The 15,374-nt window shown below is 40.6% G+C and overlaps 3 protein-coding genes across 4 annotated transcripts; 2 read left to right on the forward strand and 1 right to left on the reverse strand.

Annotated features, from left to right (window-relative positions):
- Positions 1–251: 251 nt before the first annotated feature.
- snai1a (snail family zinc finger 1a) lies at positions 252–4,270 on the reverse strand. Its single transcript, XM_080780633.1, has 3 exons — positions 3,947–4,270; positions 2,871–3,383; positions 252–1,828 (listed from the first exon to the last, which is right to left on the reverse strand). Exons 1-3 carry the CDS (start codon positions 4,020–4,022, stop codon positions 1,644–1,646), a joined length of 774 nt encoding a protein of 257 aa, XP_080636759.1. The 5' UTR covers positions 4,023–4,270; the 3' UTR covers positions 252–1,643.
- A 1,834-nt stretch (positions 4,271–6,104) lies between these two features.
- On the forward strand, positions 6,105–10,508 carry tp53inp2a (tumor protein p53 inducible nuclear protein 2a). Of its 2 annotated transcripts, none has more exons than XM_080780644.1 (4): positions 6,105–6,258; positions 7,315–7,500; positions 9,001–9,127; positions 9,802–10,508. In XM_080780644.1, the coding sequence occupies exons 2-4, from the start codon at positions 7,389–7,391 to the stop codon at positions 10,046–10,048; spliced, it is 486 nt and encodes a 161-aa protein (XP_080636770.1). In that variant the 5' UTR covers positions 6,105–6,258; positions 7,315–7,388; the 3' UTR covers positions 10,049–10,508. The 2 variants fall into 2 exon arrangements, with proteins under 2 accessions (XP_080636770.1, XP_080636771.1); XM_080780645.1 differs by having other exon boundaries at positions 9,068–9,127.
- Positions 10,509–10,803: 295 nt separating this feature from the next.
- On the forward strand, positions 10,804–14,756 carry LOC308326643 (glutathione hydrolase 7-like; the record flags this gene model as incomplete). Its single annotated transcript, XM_080779613.1, has 15 exons — positions 10,804–10,918; positions 11,003–11,238; positions 11,337–11,485; positions 11,581–11,695; positions 11,783–11,850; positions 11,948–12,021; positions 12,147–12,328; positions 12,474–12,561; positions 12,680–12,807; positions 12,905–12,999; positions 13,406–13,555; positions 13,659–13,847; positions 14,074–14,209; positions 14,428–14,527; positions 14,635–14,756. 15 exons carry the CDS (start codon positions 10,804–10,806, stop codon positions 14,754–14,756), a joined length of 1,947 nt encoding a protein of 648 aa, XP_080635739.1.
- Between the last annotated feature and the right edge of the window lie 618 nt (positions 14,757–15,374).

A 15,374-nucleotide genomic window follows, 5' to 3' on the forward strand; every position in this document is an offset into this window, starting at 1 on the left:
TCACCATGTAACCACCTGCACACCTGTACTTAAGCTTCAACACAATGGTCCATTTTACACCATCCAATATGAGAATAAACATCAGTTTAATATAAAACCCTTGTTTATGAATTAAGCAATTGCCACAGTTTCTAATAGAAACTACAGCAAGAGAAACTAACATTTTCTATATGTAATTTTCATATATATTTTAAAAGCTATGTAATGACATCTCCTGCAAATATTATTCAATGAATGCAAATGACCAAAAGAAAGTTTTAATAAACATAAATTACTTTATTGAATGCAAATTTCATGAAAAACAAGAAATAGAAGTTAACACACAGGAACAGTACAAAATTTATATAAGACATATCTGGACATTGCACTATAAAACCACCATAAAATATTCAGGAAAGTTTGAAACGGATCTCCATACAGACCGTTTTATTTACATGGTCTTGGGCAACCATACCTCAGTTGAGTAAACACTTGAAACACACGTTCTTTGGTCCCAGCCTTCTTCTTTGTTTTTTGGTGCCAATTTCCATTAATACTGCAAATGTTTTTTTTCTTCTCTTTCTTATTATTAATCACAAGTCAACTACTGACTGAGGTAAAAAGAAAAGGCACATTTTTTGGTTTCAAAACGTATAGGCTATATAGATTTCAAGGCACAATTCATATCACATCTTACATAAAAATGGCTTTGGTAGGCATTAGTAACACTGTGGTAACCTTGAGTGCATGACTTGAAATGTCATTAAAAAGAAAAACATTATTATAGGAACACAGCTTCCATAGAAAACACCGAACAAAATGGCTTCTCCTTATCTCTGAAACGCATCATATTAGAAAGAGGGTTTGGAACTTTGGATGTGGTCAAAATAGAGGCTTAAAATCCTCCCCACTGGAGAAAATAAACTCACGAAGACTCTCTGACGCCATCGTTATTGATAATAGACTTCCTCTTTTTTGTTAGCTATCTGAGGGCAGTGGAAGTTACCTGTTATCAAACAGTGAAGGTCATGGCTGTAGCACCTGTTAGCACTTTGTCTATCTACAACACAGTACCAGGGACAGCTGTGTGTGTGTGTGTGTGTGTGTGTGTGTGTGTGTGTGTTGAGGCCCACTGAGAGTTTTATTCCACCCACGCACCCCTACCTCTCAGCAGCCGTGTCTAGACCATGATCTCGAGTTGGCCAGTACCAGAGACAGACTGAACACTAACCCCATGAGTCCACAAAAGATTTGGTCTTTGGAATCTAATGCACTTTGAACACACAGATATTTGGTGATTGTCATGATTATTCAGTTCAGTTTTTGGTCCAGTGCCAAGATATCAACCAAGAATGGCTTGAAATTTGACTTGCAGCAGTCAAATAAAAAAGTGTATATATTTATCAGCTCCTCTTGTGGTTTTGCAGCAAACAAAGAAGCCAAGACGCTTGTGAAACTCTCAACCATAAAGAAGCGTCACCCCTTACTATACCAGGTTGTTGGCTATTCCTTCCAGGGCTCGTCGGGCGGTCCCCATGCACTTACGGTGCTGCTGGTTGTCAACAGACTGCTTGGGACCGTGTGCATCTCTTCTCCGCCCCCGCTGCCCTCCACCTTCCACTGGCCCTGAGGTCTGCGTGGATCCGTCAACTCCATAGCCTGGCTCAAACCGTGGCAGAGCAACAGCCTGAAGAGGTGTGTTTCTGTAACAGTGACATGCGGCTGAATGTGCGAGAGCATACTCCACACTGGTACTTCTTCACTTCGGCGTGCGTCTGCAGATGTGCCCTCAGGTTGGAGCGGTCAGCAAACGCCCGATTGCAGTGGGGACAGGAGAAAGGACGCTCACCTGGAAGGGGGCAAGACAAAGGTTCAGTGAGCACATCATATGACTTTACTGTGATTACTACACTTGCTGCGCTTGAGATGTGGCCATTCAATGGTTTCATCATAATGCCTAGCAACAGTAGTCTACATAGCAAGTTCCAGGTTAGCGTTATGATAGGAATAGATTACAAGATGTGTTCATCAACCAAAGAAAGGTGATCACATAAACACACACAAACACACACACACACACAGTATCTTGTGAACATATTATGTATATAATTTGTGTGAGTATTGTTGTTGTTTAATAATTAAATGGAATTATGGGTACTTTTGTTAATTGAGAAACAATTTAATTTATAGATACTATATCTGGCATAGTAGAAAAGTATTTGGAAAAACGGGGCTAATGGTCACAGAAATGACAGACAGGCGTCTCCAAGTACAGAAGCAGGCCATTAACACCTCATTCTGAAGCTAATGAAGAGACATGAGGTATTTCTGGAGGGGTCTGACCGAATTAGCATGATTTAATCAAGAGCTAAATGAGATTAGTGCCCTAACATACTGCCTCAGGTAGTAAGTGCTCAATGGTAGCTAGAGGTCCTTCAAACATTCTTTGTACCCTTTGACAGAATTCTATCCCTCGTCTGTTGTCTTCATTCAGTCTGTGATAAGATAAGTACCCAGCAGGTCATTGATGCAGGAACTCAGTGAGTGATCAATGGGCCTACACTGGGCTTCCCTATGGGTGTACTGTTTACCACTTTTGTGATGAGCTCATCGCACTGACTGTATTGAATAATATCCTTCCCCATAAAAAACTTGCCAGATAATGACCATGCTTTAGTTTAGAAGCAACCAATAAATAACAGTTACAACAACCGAAGTGAATTGATTTGCAGCTTGAAGCAGAGGCATGTATGATTTCTTACATGCTTATACCTCATACCTCATAAAACATAATGGAAAGTTGGCAACCAAGTAAGGATTGTTGTTTTTATGTGTGGAAGTGGATCCTATAGACTAGAGCCAATGACCTCATCCATCTAAGTGAATCTTACCCGTGTGTGTTCGAATATGGCCACGCAGCAGCCAAGGCCTAGAGAAGGCTTTCCCACAAGTGGTGCATACACATGGCAGAGTGTGTGACCGGATGTGCATCTTCAGAGCCCCAAGGCTGGTGTACTCTTTTGGGCAGTGTTTGCAGAAAAAGGCTGGCCTTGCTACTGTGGCAGGGGCCTCTCTCTCCTCCTCTTCCCTTGGACTTCCGTGGATCTTGGAGCCGGTGCATTTCATTCGCTGGCGAGGGATGTAGCTGTGAGTGGGTTCGGGGCTAGGAGGGTCTGAGGTGCGACCATCGTCCTCCTCTCCACTGCTGCTGGCATTGCTGCTCAGACTGGATGGGGAGCTGAGATCCAGTGGACCTGGGGTAGCAGAGGGTTGTGTATGGGAGGGTAGGTATAGGGCTGGGAGCACACTCAGGTCCCACACTATGCCTGTTGTGTAGCAGGTGGCTGTTGAACCATTCTCCCCTGGTGCAAGCTCAGAGAGAGGGTATCTATCCAATGAAGTGTCTGAGGGCGAGAAACAAGACGATCTGTTCAAACACACAGCCAGCATAAAACAACAATAATTCGGTCTAACCATGCATGGAGGTATAGATGACACACAAATACACACATCTGATCTGAATTATGTTTTATATTTACTCACATACATTCAATATAGTGACACCTATTCTACCCATGCTAATTGTGGATATTCCTGAGTTTGTCCTTATAGAATATAGACCAACTAGTATAAACGCTGTAGGCAAGTAGAAGTTTCATGGGCCATTTCCTCCCACGTATTCACAAGGGGTTGTAACATGAATGGAGCTCTGTCTAGTAGCAAAAAGGGGGAAAGTGCATCTAACGGGCCTCAACTTGATCATGGTCATGGAGCTGGTTTGTTTGTAGTCAAAGAAAATAATTGCGCACATGCCACATTCGATAGGTTTAAGGAATATACTTGACACTATATATAATTATTCTACAGCCAATTAAGAAAACAGGTGGCTGTGAAGTTTTATGCGCTTATAAGGATGCATCCATAATTGTTCATTAACTATAGCTTTAGTAAAAGTTTTGTAACTTACCATTCTGATATTCCAGTTCACTATAGTTTGGCTTTTGTTTGGCGAAATATTTTTTGACCAAGAAAGATCGAGGCATTTTCCTTTTTGATGTTAAAAGTATATCCTGCGGGACAAGTTGGTCAACAGCACAACACGGCGGAAAATGCAACGGGTTCTTCAGATCTTCACAGAAACAACAATACGAAGAGAAATACCATCCAATAATCCACGAGATTTTGGGCTACTTATACAACTCTACTCTACTGTGCTTGTGCAGCGCTCTCAAAATGACTAAACGCACTTCTCTGCTGAAATACTCTGACATAGGCAGTAGGGGTGTGATCGCCCCGAGGGCACACCCCACCTTCCATAGCAATGGCAAAGTGCGCAGAAGAGAGACAGAGACAGAAAACATATGCCTCAAAGCTCAAACTGCTCAATGCTTTTGCTTTAACAGAGGGCCATCAAGGGCATTGGCCTGTAGACAAAACACAGTAAACAGCAATGTCTGCAGTGCTTTTTAATTTGCAGCCCGGTTTATTCAGTTGTTGCCTTTAATTTATTTAATTTCGTCAGTTTTATGAGAAGCACTTTGCAACATTGTATTATGATTATTAGCCTATAAAAAAGCCTGATAAAAACAGCTTGGTAGCTTTATTGTAGCCTACAATAATTTCTGAAATAGGCCTATATTGTCAGGCATAGCCTCTATATGTTCTTAATCGTTTACAAAATCATACATTTGAATGGTACTGAAATTCAAAAGGAAACATTTTGTTCCAATTCTAAATTGAAATATTGAATGGTATTGTCAACTTAATGCAAAAAGGTAATTTGTGATTGTGACCCGAAAAAAGAAAAAGAAAACAGCAACAAGAAAACAAAACAAAACAGCAGGAGCTCTGCAATCAGTCAAATCAGTCATTGATTTGTTGTTGTCAATCCAGTGGTGCAATTGCGCCACCTTTTGGAATAAACTAGCAATTTGAGACTGACAACAGTACAGTCCTTACAATTAATGACTGGTCTGTTTGACTGAGATTTTTGGATTGATTGAAATATTTATAAACAGTTTGCAGAATTACAGTACATTTCAAGCACAAAATCAATACAAAGACTGTTAAGACCCGATTAAGCATTACACTTGTTTACAACAGGGTCCACCATGTTCAATTCATCAAAACATTTAGAGACAAATAGACACTTCTATATAGTTAAAGAACAGAACAGGAATTCATCATAAGGGAAGCAAAAAGGGAAAAGAAAAATATACAGTGAGGGGAAAAGGGGGGGTTCGGTGGGGGGGATTTAGATTTTGGTGGTGCAACCTATGTGGGTGGACGTTCCGGGGATCCCTGACCCCTGGGGACCCCCACACAGAGTTGCAACACTCAGTTCACACGGGTGTGATTTGTATTGAGGAAAAATGGGTAGCAGGGACAATATTCGGTATAGGTAGCCTACGGTCACCCCGAGAAGGTTTGTTTGTTTCAATGATTGATTAGTTGATTGATTACTTGTACAATGCACAAAAAGGCACAGATAGAGTACAGTTTAATACAAATGAAATATAATACTAATGCTAAAGCGGTTGAAGTTGAACCCGCAAAGAAGCACTTATAGGCCTATCTATGGCTTGTTTTTATTTCTATTATATTCTGTAGGCAAGCTATCACAGTTAAATATAGGCCACTGCAATGGTATAGCCTTTTTATTTACTGTTAATTGTAATTAAAACAACACTTATTTAATTGAATGTATTTATTGTGGGGTGTGGGGGCCTGCGAGGGCTACATGGGCCTCCATATGCGACTTTTAAAATTCAGATTCCGCCCTCAAATCGTTTGCGGTTTAAACATAACATCCCCAAGGCCCAAACACCAATTAAATTAAATTCCAAGCGGACTTTTCCAAGCAAAAAAACAATAGGCCTCGCAAATTATATTTGATACAGTCTTGGAGACATCCCAACAAAAACAGCGGCTGTTTAAATTTAAATTTAAATTAATTTAAAACACTACATGCTATTAGACAGCGCCTGTACTGTACTGCATTTCAAAAACAGATGGCTCTTTATGCGCCCTCTGATTGGTTGCTGGACCTCTAAGTAGGCGGAGAAAGAGGAGGTGCCGTGCGAGCAGCTGAGCTGTTGTTATTTCCAAACAGTTGCAAAACAGCAGCCACGAAAAAAGAAATATTGGTGCATGGCATGCATCAGTTCTACAAGTTAGGCTACATTTAAACTGAAGTAGGCTATCTGGTAAAACATTTAAAATTCGTAACAATTTAAAATGGACAGCGAATTCATTTGAGAGACGATCCCCATCATCCAGGTAAGGTGGCATTATAGCTTTATTACACATCTGTAAATAGGTCGTCCAACAGTTTGCACTGAAACCAGACGGATTTAGACAGAGAGACGATAAAGTATAGCCTACGATGCTCTCATCGTTTGTCTGACTGTAGCTGCAGGTGTTGTGACTTATAGTTACGTTACGTCCTTCGATCGCTCCATTATATCAAAATACTAGTTCACGAAAACCGTTATGTTCGGAGGTGACAAATACAACACGGGAAGACACAATTCGGAATGTTGTTTTATTTTTGTGTGCCACTCCTATGAGGCTGTATCTGTATGCCATATGTAGCCATGCACTGTTCAACACTAAATGTGTTCTTATTCTTAACTATAAAGCCATAACACTGTCGATAGTGATAGATCATTATTTTCGTTTCGTGGTAGCCTAATACACCTATGCTGGTGTTCAGACTGCATCTGTTCCAGATGTTGATGTCTTAAATCAGTTCGCATGTCCATGCTCACTGATCGGCGACGGAAATGTCTACTGCTTGTCTGCTTTTCCAAACTCTGCAGCCATGGCTCAACCTCACACACGACCTGTAGGCTGGCTAGTGTGTAGACCACTCTATTTGTGAGCAGCGCAACTCATTATTGCTATTGAAGTGTTGGCCTGGGTAGGCCTAGGCCTACTACAGTAGGCTACAATATCGTTACGTTAATGTTACCACACCTGCTGGTACCGCGACACCGCGTAGAGAACGCACGAGACTGACGAGAGAGCTACGCAAGTAGGACTGGAGCATAGAAGCCCCTCCCCCATGACCAAAAACAGATGGACGCAACAAAGGGGGTCTGCGTGCCAGTTGATTATTCAAAATCATTGCAGGGCTTTCATTGGCCAATCAATGACCATTACAATCAGTTGAGCCTATTATTGTTTAACTTACAATAGGCCATAAGGGTGTCTAGGTTTACCGTTATAAAAAAATAACGGGCCAAGGATATAGATGCTACTTGACAACAATGAAACAGAGAGGCAGCGCCAAGTGATCTGATGTAACTGTCACATTTGTCTTTTTCTGTTAAGGTCTATTGGTGGGACATCCATTGAGAACTACAGGAGGGAGCAACTACCTCACATACACCTGACAGAAACCAAACATGTTCAAAATATTTACCAGTTTGTTTTTTCGGGGAGATGAGGATGCTCACCAAGATCTGAAGTCTGGCGAAGTGGTTGACGATGAGGGATGGCTTCTAGTCAACCACACAGGTCAGTTCTGTAGCTAAATGGGTGGTTGTTTTTTCTGTGATGAATTGCAATTAGTTAATTTTGTTCAGAAAGTTTGTTTTCCATTTTAAACTCCAATGCTGAATGTGAAGTTGCCCGAGGGCCAAGGCTCCAAAAACAGTCAGCGATGCTTTTTGGTGGTTTTTATTGTTCAAAACCTCCAGCTCCAGTGTAGATATTCATCAACGAAAAATCAAACAGCAAAAATAATACTGGCCAAAATACAAAACAAAGAACTCAAAAATACTTAATGTACCACGTAGGAAAAAGGAAAAATAACAAAACTACACTAGGCTAGGCTAGGCTATGCCCATGACATGGGCCCCAGCAGCTCTCTCACAGGGCTGTCAGCATGATGCCTGCCCCAGCATAACTGACTAGCTCTGCCTGCAGTCTCCTCTTTATAGGAGAGGATCCTACCACCCACAGCGAAGCAATTAAATATAAACAGTAGATCTACAAGCTCACAGCTATCAGCTGAACCTGAATAGGTAACCCCACACCTAGATGTTCTATTTTAGATTATACATCATATGGGGTTACATTCCTTTCCCCCGATAATAGACATACTTTACACTTGACATTATGGAACACCCCTACTCCTCAACAGTACTTGGCACCTTCCCCCCTTCTTAAAGTGCCAGCACTGGAAAGGCCATACTAACACTGAGGTTGCAATAAACACAGGTTAATAAACTGAATGTTTTCCCTTTGTGTATCATTTCATTTGTACATCCTGTAAATGCATACATCAACAGTATTGACATTATATGATATGATTATATGGACCTGTCTGCCCCACTACCCACAGTCTGTGTGGTGTGTGCGTGCGTGCGATGTCCTTAAAGGGACACTTCACCCTTTTTGCAAAAGAATATATGTTAATGACATTTAGAAGCTTTAGAACACTTTCCTGGGGGTCTTTATGTGTGTAATATGTGGTTTTAGATATTTTAGATTGTAGCAGTGAGCCTGTTGTCTCTGATGTCATGGACACTGGGCTCACTTCCTTCCTGGACTACATGTTGTCTCAGTAAGACAGCTCTCCCCCCTATCCACAAGGATGAGCAGTGCACCAAATAATTATGGGAATTGTAGTCCAGGAAGGTAGTGAGACCAGTGTCCATGACATCAGAGACAACAGGCTCAATGCTACAATCTAAAATATCTAAAACCACATATTACACACATAAATACCCCAGGAAAGTGATCTAAAGCTTCTAAACGTCATTAACATATATTCTTTTGCAAAAAGGGTGAAGTGTCCCTTTAATCAGTGTGTGTGTGTGTGTGTATAGGGCACGGGCTGCCCCGTGACACTGAATATAAATCAAAGTTTTTGAGAGTCTGATTAATATTTCATCACACAAGAGTGACACTTGCCAAAAAGCTCGACAACTATCGATCATGGTGTGTTGTTAGCTTGTAGAGTTTGGCACGCCACATTAGGCCTTAAAGTTCCATACTAATGTGTTTCTGCAGAAGCAGTAAATGAAGTGAGTTCTGTAGCAGACCAGGATACAGAGAACGATGACTCCTCTGTTCGTAGGGCACCATCAAACCCTGCTGTCAATGAGGAAACTGATGCAAACCCAGAAACTGACATTAGGTGAGAGAAGGTGATGAACAAGGGAAGAAGTGAGGTCTTCTTTCTAGAACTCAGTAGGGTTGCAACTATCGATTATATCATTACAGATTATTCTATTTATTACTTTTTGGATTAAATTAATAATCAAGAAGCTTTAAAACATTTTCATAATACACACGCATATTTCAATGAATGGATTAACCTTTTTAAGACCTATTCTTTTATACTAGGTTTGTCACACAATGGTGTCACGCAAACACTTTGAAAATAGCTTTGCGACACACAACAATCAAACACAACTCAATTACAATTTGCGTTTGTAGATCTGTTTTTCACATTTTTTTTAAATGCATGAAATGTGTTTAATGATCTTCACATATACATAGGGAGTGATTGTTAATCTATCAATTCAATTGTCGATTTAATTGATTACTTTGAATATGTGCTCAAGTGAAAGCCTGGCTCAGGGAGTAGGACACCCCTGCCTTGCAGAGTCCCTAGGCACTTTGGATGTAACATCACGTCCTGTGTTTTCGAAATCATGTACCCCTAGAACTGAGTTTCAAAATAAAACACAAAATCAACAAAGAGACTGTGAACCAAGGGCACACTGAGTGCTTTTGAAATGAAATGTAAATTAATATATTTTTTATTTACTGCATATTAAAGCCAGATGTCTCTGTTCCAAACAACAGCGCTACTATTCTGAGCATCCGCAGCACTACATCCCAGGCTAGAGCCTTGGCTAAGATGACCCAGGTGACTCGTGTCCAGAGGGCTCATGCATGGGTTGACCGTCACCAACTGTCCCGCAGCGGCATTCAACGTCAGAACTGTGTCTGCCAGCGAGCCCAGCACCACTCCTTCCACATACGCAGCACCTACCTCCACCAGCCAGGACGTCGCAACTGCACCCAAGGCTCTACTAGGACGCCAAGCTAATATAAGCACACAAATTGGTCAGGCCATATACCTTGGAAGTCACATACTCAAATGTAATAGTAATGATTAAATTGATGATTCACACTCACTATATAATAACAACTCCATTGGACATATTCACAAGGTGGCAATTTGGCCCCCTTGTGGTGGGGTATGATCGATGTAATAGCAAAAAGGAAGACAACAAAGCACTTATCTGATCATGGGCAGCTTTCTTATTTGTAATGTGACTGTACACAGCTTTAAGATTAAGATGTACATCTAATTAAATGACTTTTTTTTTTTTTTTTTTGTGCATTTGACTTTTATATTTTTGAGTTGATCTAAATGTGCTCGTTGATCTAGAAAGCCTAGCCTATGAATAATGTATCCCCAAACATTTAAAGTTGTGTATACCTCAATGTATTTATTTTTATGCTCTGAGTTTGTATTGCCAGCTTAAAAACATCATACAGCAATAAAAAATATTGGTCTTGAATTTGCATTATTTCTTAATCAATGCCAAGCATTCTAATGTCTCTACTATGTTGGTAAAACTTCACCAAGACTAGAGAGAAATATCAGATGCACATACAAAATCTCATTGGTCAGGAGTTAATTACAACTCCTGTCTTCCATTACTGATTTGTGCAGCTGAGGATTGAGTGCAGTTAGTGTTAGTGAACTGAACAAACACTACTTAATTCCCAAATCCATCTTTTAACGTTTTGCTTTGATACAATTGGTGTGTCTCTTTCAGAGTAAACACAAAAATAATGGATTCATCCCCTGAAACAAAATTGAACAACAACAATCAAATCAATTACAAGAGTTTTGGAGGCTCACCTGCGGTGGCTGGCACATTGACCAAAGAACAGGATCCTGATACAGGTATGTGTATACCCTTGGTTACGCAAACCCTGGTTCTATTAGGGTCAGGATCTAAAATCATTTACCGGTATTTTCTTAACACAGACCTCAGCCTTCTCCCAAACGAGATACCTATAAAACAGCTGGTCTCTGGCGACGATGGTGATCTGAAAGCTAAAGGCTTCTCTTTGAAAAATTCTGCTGGCGACCCACCTCCTACAGCACCCAAGACACTTACTTCCTGTCATGATACCTGTCATGAAATCTATGCAGTACCCATCCTCTTTGCCATAGCAGTCACCGTTGCTATGATCCTACAAATGTACCTGGGGAAAATTCAAGTATGCCATAATTTATACCCATCTCACATGTACAAGTAGAGCTCAGTCTCAAACACAACTGTAATCTTGCTCATATTTAAACGCCCTTGTCATCCTAGATCAGGAAAGGTGTGCTGGTGACAGATCATAAGTACTGCACAGAGTTAGGTGAAAGGGTCCTTCATGATCACGGTTCCAGTGTAGATGCAGCCATCGTTGCTGTCCTCTGTCTAGGTGTTGTGCATCCGCATTTGTCAGGTATTGGTGGGTATGTGGCCATACAATTAATTATTAATTGTAAAATATTAATCACAGAACTATATGAGACTAAACGCTGTCTAATCTTTTATTATCTTTATGTAGAGGAGGGGTAATGCTGGTTCATGACATTCGTAAGAATGAATCCAGGGCAATCAATTTTCAGGAAAGTGCACCTTACGCAATAAAGGAGATGTTTCACAATACTCTAGAGCTAAAGGTAATATTAGGACGGGAAACATCTCATAACATGTCTGAATTTGTTTAGTAATGCAGATGTTCATTATATGCCATCTCATCCACTCAGCCAGGTCTGCAGGTTGGAGTGCCAAGTATGCTCAAAGGGTTACACCAAGCTCATAAACTATATGGGAGGTAGGAGACTGGATATGGCTTTTTACCTGGTTTCTTGCCACATTTTCTTCCTATCTCCTTTTTATTTGCCTTTAAGCACAACATTGCTCCATTCCAGCTTGTCATGGAAGGATGTTGTTGCCAGAGCAGCTGATATTGCCAGAGATGGTTTCAATGTGTCTCACAGTCTAGGTAAGTCAGTGTTTCCTCCAAAGGGGTTTCTCCCACCCAGACTCACAAGTTGACGTAATTATGTAAGTTGTCATAAATCATGACATACTTTCTTCATTAGTATTTGACAAATTGTTGTTCAACAGCTGAAGCCATAACTAAGGTAAGCAGCGAGAACCTGTCAGGGCGCTTCAGGAGTACATTCTTCCCAGGGGGTCGGGCTCTTGTTCCTGGTGCATTTCTTAGAATGCAGAGTCTCGCTGCTGTCCTCGAAACTGGCCTGTCAGACTTTTACAGTGGGAACATATCGCAAGAGATGGTGGATGAGGTAACATTTGAAAAGGATTGTTGTCAAGTAAAAGCAGCGTGTAGCAGAGTGTCTCTAGCCCGAAAGTTTGGTTTAACCATGGGTTGGAATCCAGATGGTTAAGTGCACAGAAACTGTAATTGACTTGTACTTCGATCATTCATAGGTGCAAGCAAATGGAGGGGTCCTGAGCAGAGAGGATATCAGTAACTATAGTGCAGAGTTTGTACAACCTGTGGTAGGCCTGTATCATGGTAAATGCTGTACTATATACTCTATATCAAATATTACACATGTCATTTGTCAAATGAATTTGGTTCCATGACACTTTTCATTCATTCACATTCTACATATGTGCTTTAATTCCATTAGGATTTAGAGTTCTAGTTACCCCGCCCCCATCTGCTGGTGCTGCCTTGATATCGACCCTCAACCTGCTGGAGGGCTTCAACCTCTATAAAACTGGTGGTTCACGTAACATATACCATTGGGTTGCTGAGGTACATGATCTCAACCTTAGGTGTCGCCTCTTTGGTGATTACAGAAATTCTAGTTTCCTTATTGAATGCTATTTCCCTTTTATTATTCATTTTAAAGTCTTTGAAAGAAACTCTGGCTTTAGCCAGTGGTTTGGATGATGCTATGCACAACTCCTCAATTTCAACTCCTCAGCTTCTTTCTGAGATGCTAAGGTAAACTATTTATTATATTCTGTATTTCACATGTACTGCAAACACACTTCATTATCAGGTGAAATCCTGTTTTATAATTATTTTATGGACCCAGGAAATGGCATCCACATGCCAACAATTGGGGATCCCAATAAACCGATTTTTAAAAAAAAGCATCTGACGGTGCAAACCCTGCCCGCATCAACATCTCTTGTTCTTGATTGTGACCGTGGCCATTTCTTTTTGTTTGAACCAAACTTGGTCATCTCTTCTGGGTTACTGATCATTCTCACCAACTTTCCTGAAAATCTGACCATTCATTTTCATTTTACCTGGATCAGTGCCTCTTACTACTTATCTTTTGTAAAGTACAACTCCGACGTGATTTTGGTGGATGTTCTCTCTTACACCCGTGTCTTTGTTAAAGCAAGAGAAAGGCTGATATGCTACGGCAGAAAATCAATTCGTCCCACGCCTCTCCACCAGAGCATGACCCAACTATCTCCATCAAGGGTGAGGCCGTGGCTAGCCAAGTGATAGTAATGGGACTAGATGGCCTCATTGTATCCGTGACAAGGTAGTGTGTTTGCTCCATTTGAATTACATCACACTTTAATGTCAACACAAAAGGTAACGTTCATGGTATGAGCCACTCTTCATGCATTGTTTTTACATTACAGTTCCTTGAGCAGGCCATTTGGGAGTAGAATCATGACCCCCTCAGGCATTCTCCTCAACAGTCACATCCTTGACTTCTCTATGCCTAACAAAACCGAAGAGATAGTCAATACTCTGGTAAATTACATAACTAGTAAGCCACAAGGTCACAATAGACAGAACTTCAGTACATTTTTTTCCTTTACTTGTATGTAGCTAGTTTATAGCATACACATTCCTGCATGAATTCTCAACATACTGTTAAGTGCACTAAACTGAAATGTGGCGAAGAAGAAAGAAAAATAGATTGTGCAGTGAATACACAAGTGATGTCAAAGACTGATTGTTCATGGAGATTTGACATACAGCGTGTCCTGAAAATTCTTTATGAAGACTTTCATAATTCCATGTTCTTTGGTTGCCTTTTACATTGTAGAGAAACCGGATCCAACCAGGGAAGAGGCCATTGTCATCTCTCATGACCACAATAGTTCTGCCGCCCTGGAATAAATGTGGGAGCTATCTGGCATTAACCAATTCAGATGGAGAACACAGTCTGAGTGGGATTACTCAGGTCTACAATGATTCAGTACTTTACAGTATTTTGACTTGTGTATATTTAAATGTGGATGTACTGTAGGTACTACCATTACTGTATTGCACTTCTGGTTAGACGCCACTCTTCATTTCATTGTCAAAGTAGGCTATTTGTATACTCTGCAGTGACAATAAATGTAATCTAATCTAATAAAGGGTAGTTAAGACATTAACAAGATGCTTTCCATTTTGTAGGTGTTGATAAATGCATTATCCAGCCATAAAGAAATGAATGACAGCTTGTCCATAGGAAGACTTCATCCCCAGCTCCAATCAAACAGCCTTCTTGTAGACTGTAAGACTTAAGTATATGACCCAATAGTTCTTCATTCTACTATGGCCTTTGTTTTTGACACACAGGCATTTGTGTTTATACTTCTGCCCTGCCTTTTCACTTTTTAGCTCGGTTTCCAGAGGAGGCGGTGCAGATGTTGCGTGGAAAGGGTCACATTGTCCAAAGGGTGAAGGCACTATCTGTGGTTCGGGGGATCAAGTGGAACAAGGACTTTATTGGACCTACCTAATACAGTTCATATTTATAGTTTATGTTGTCATGTAATTGAAAACGGACGGTGTCTTAACTACAAGGATGAGAGAATGTGGTCTTAATTATTTCATTCAGTTTATTGTATTTGCAGTAACAACCAGTGACCAACAGAGGGCAGACGACTCTACTTTGTATTTGCAATGAAGCAGATTGTTGAAGCAGATCTGTTAAGTCAACTTGTTTCATGTATAATTCATTGGCTATAAATTATTTGTGGTGAAATGGCTCATTTATTCTGTTTATTTGACAAACTTTTTGTTTTGTTTATTGATCATCTTTCAGTAGTAGGCGGCCTACAATTACAAATTATACAAAAAATATCAGGTCGCTGCTCGTTTAAATTGATCATTTACCTGTAAATAGTTTCACTTTAACCTAATTCTATTCCCATGGAACGTTAACTGCAGGCTTAAATAAATGCAGAATTATGTCTCCAAGGTAAAATAAGTAGATAGGCTACATATAATTGGGCGCGTTCAGAAATACCGTACCGGAGCGCACTCGCTCGCCTATGCATTGCACAGTGCGCTCAGTGCGTTATTTCCGAACGCGCCCAATGTATGTACATTCGCTTCATCACAAACTAAAAGATAAT

This window comes from Protomyctophum bolini, assembly GCF_963924005.1.
Source record: "Protomyctophum bolini genome assembly, chromosome: 2".
In the NCBI taxonomy this organism is placed as follows: Eukaryota; Metazoa; Chordata; class Actinopteri; order Myctophiformes; family Myctophidae; genus Protomyctophum; species Protomyctophum bolini.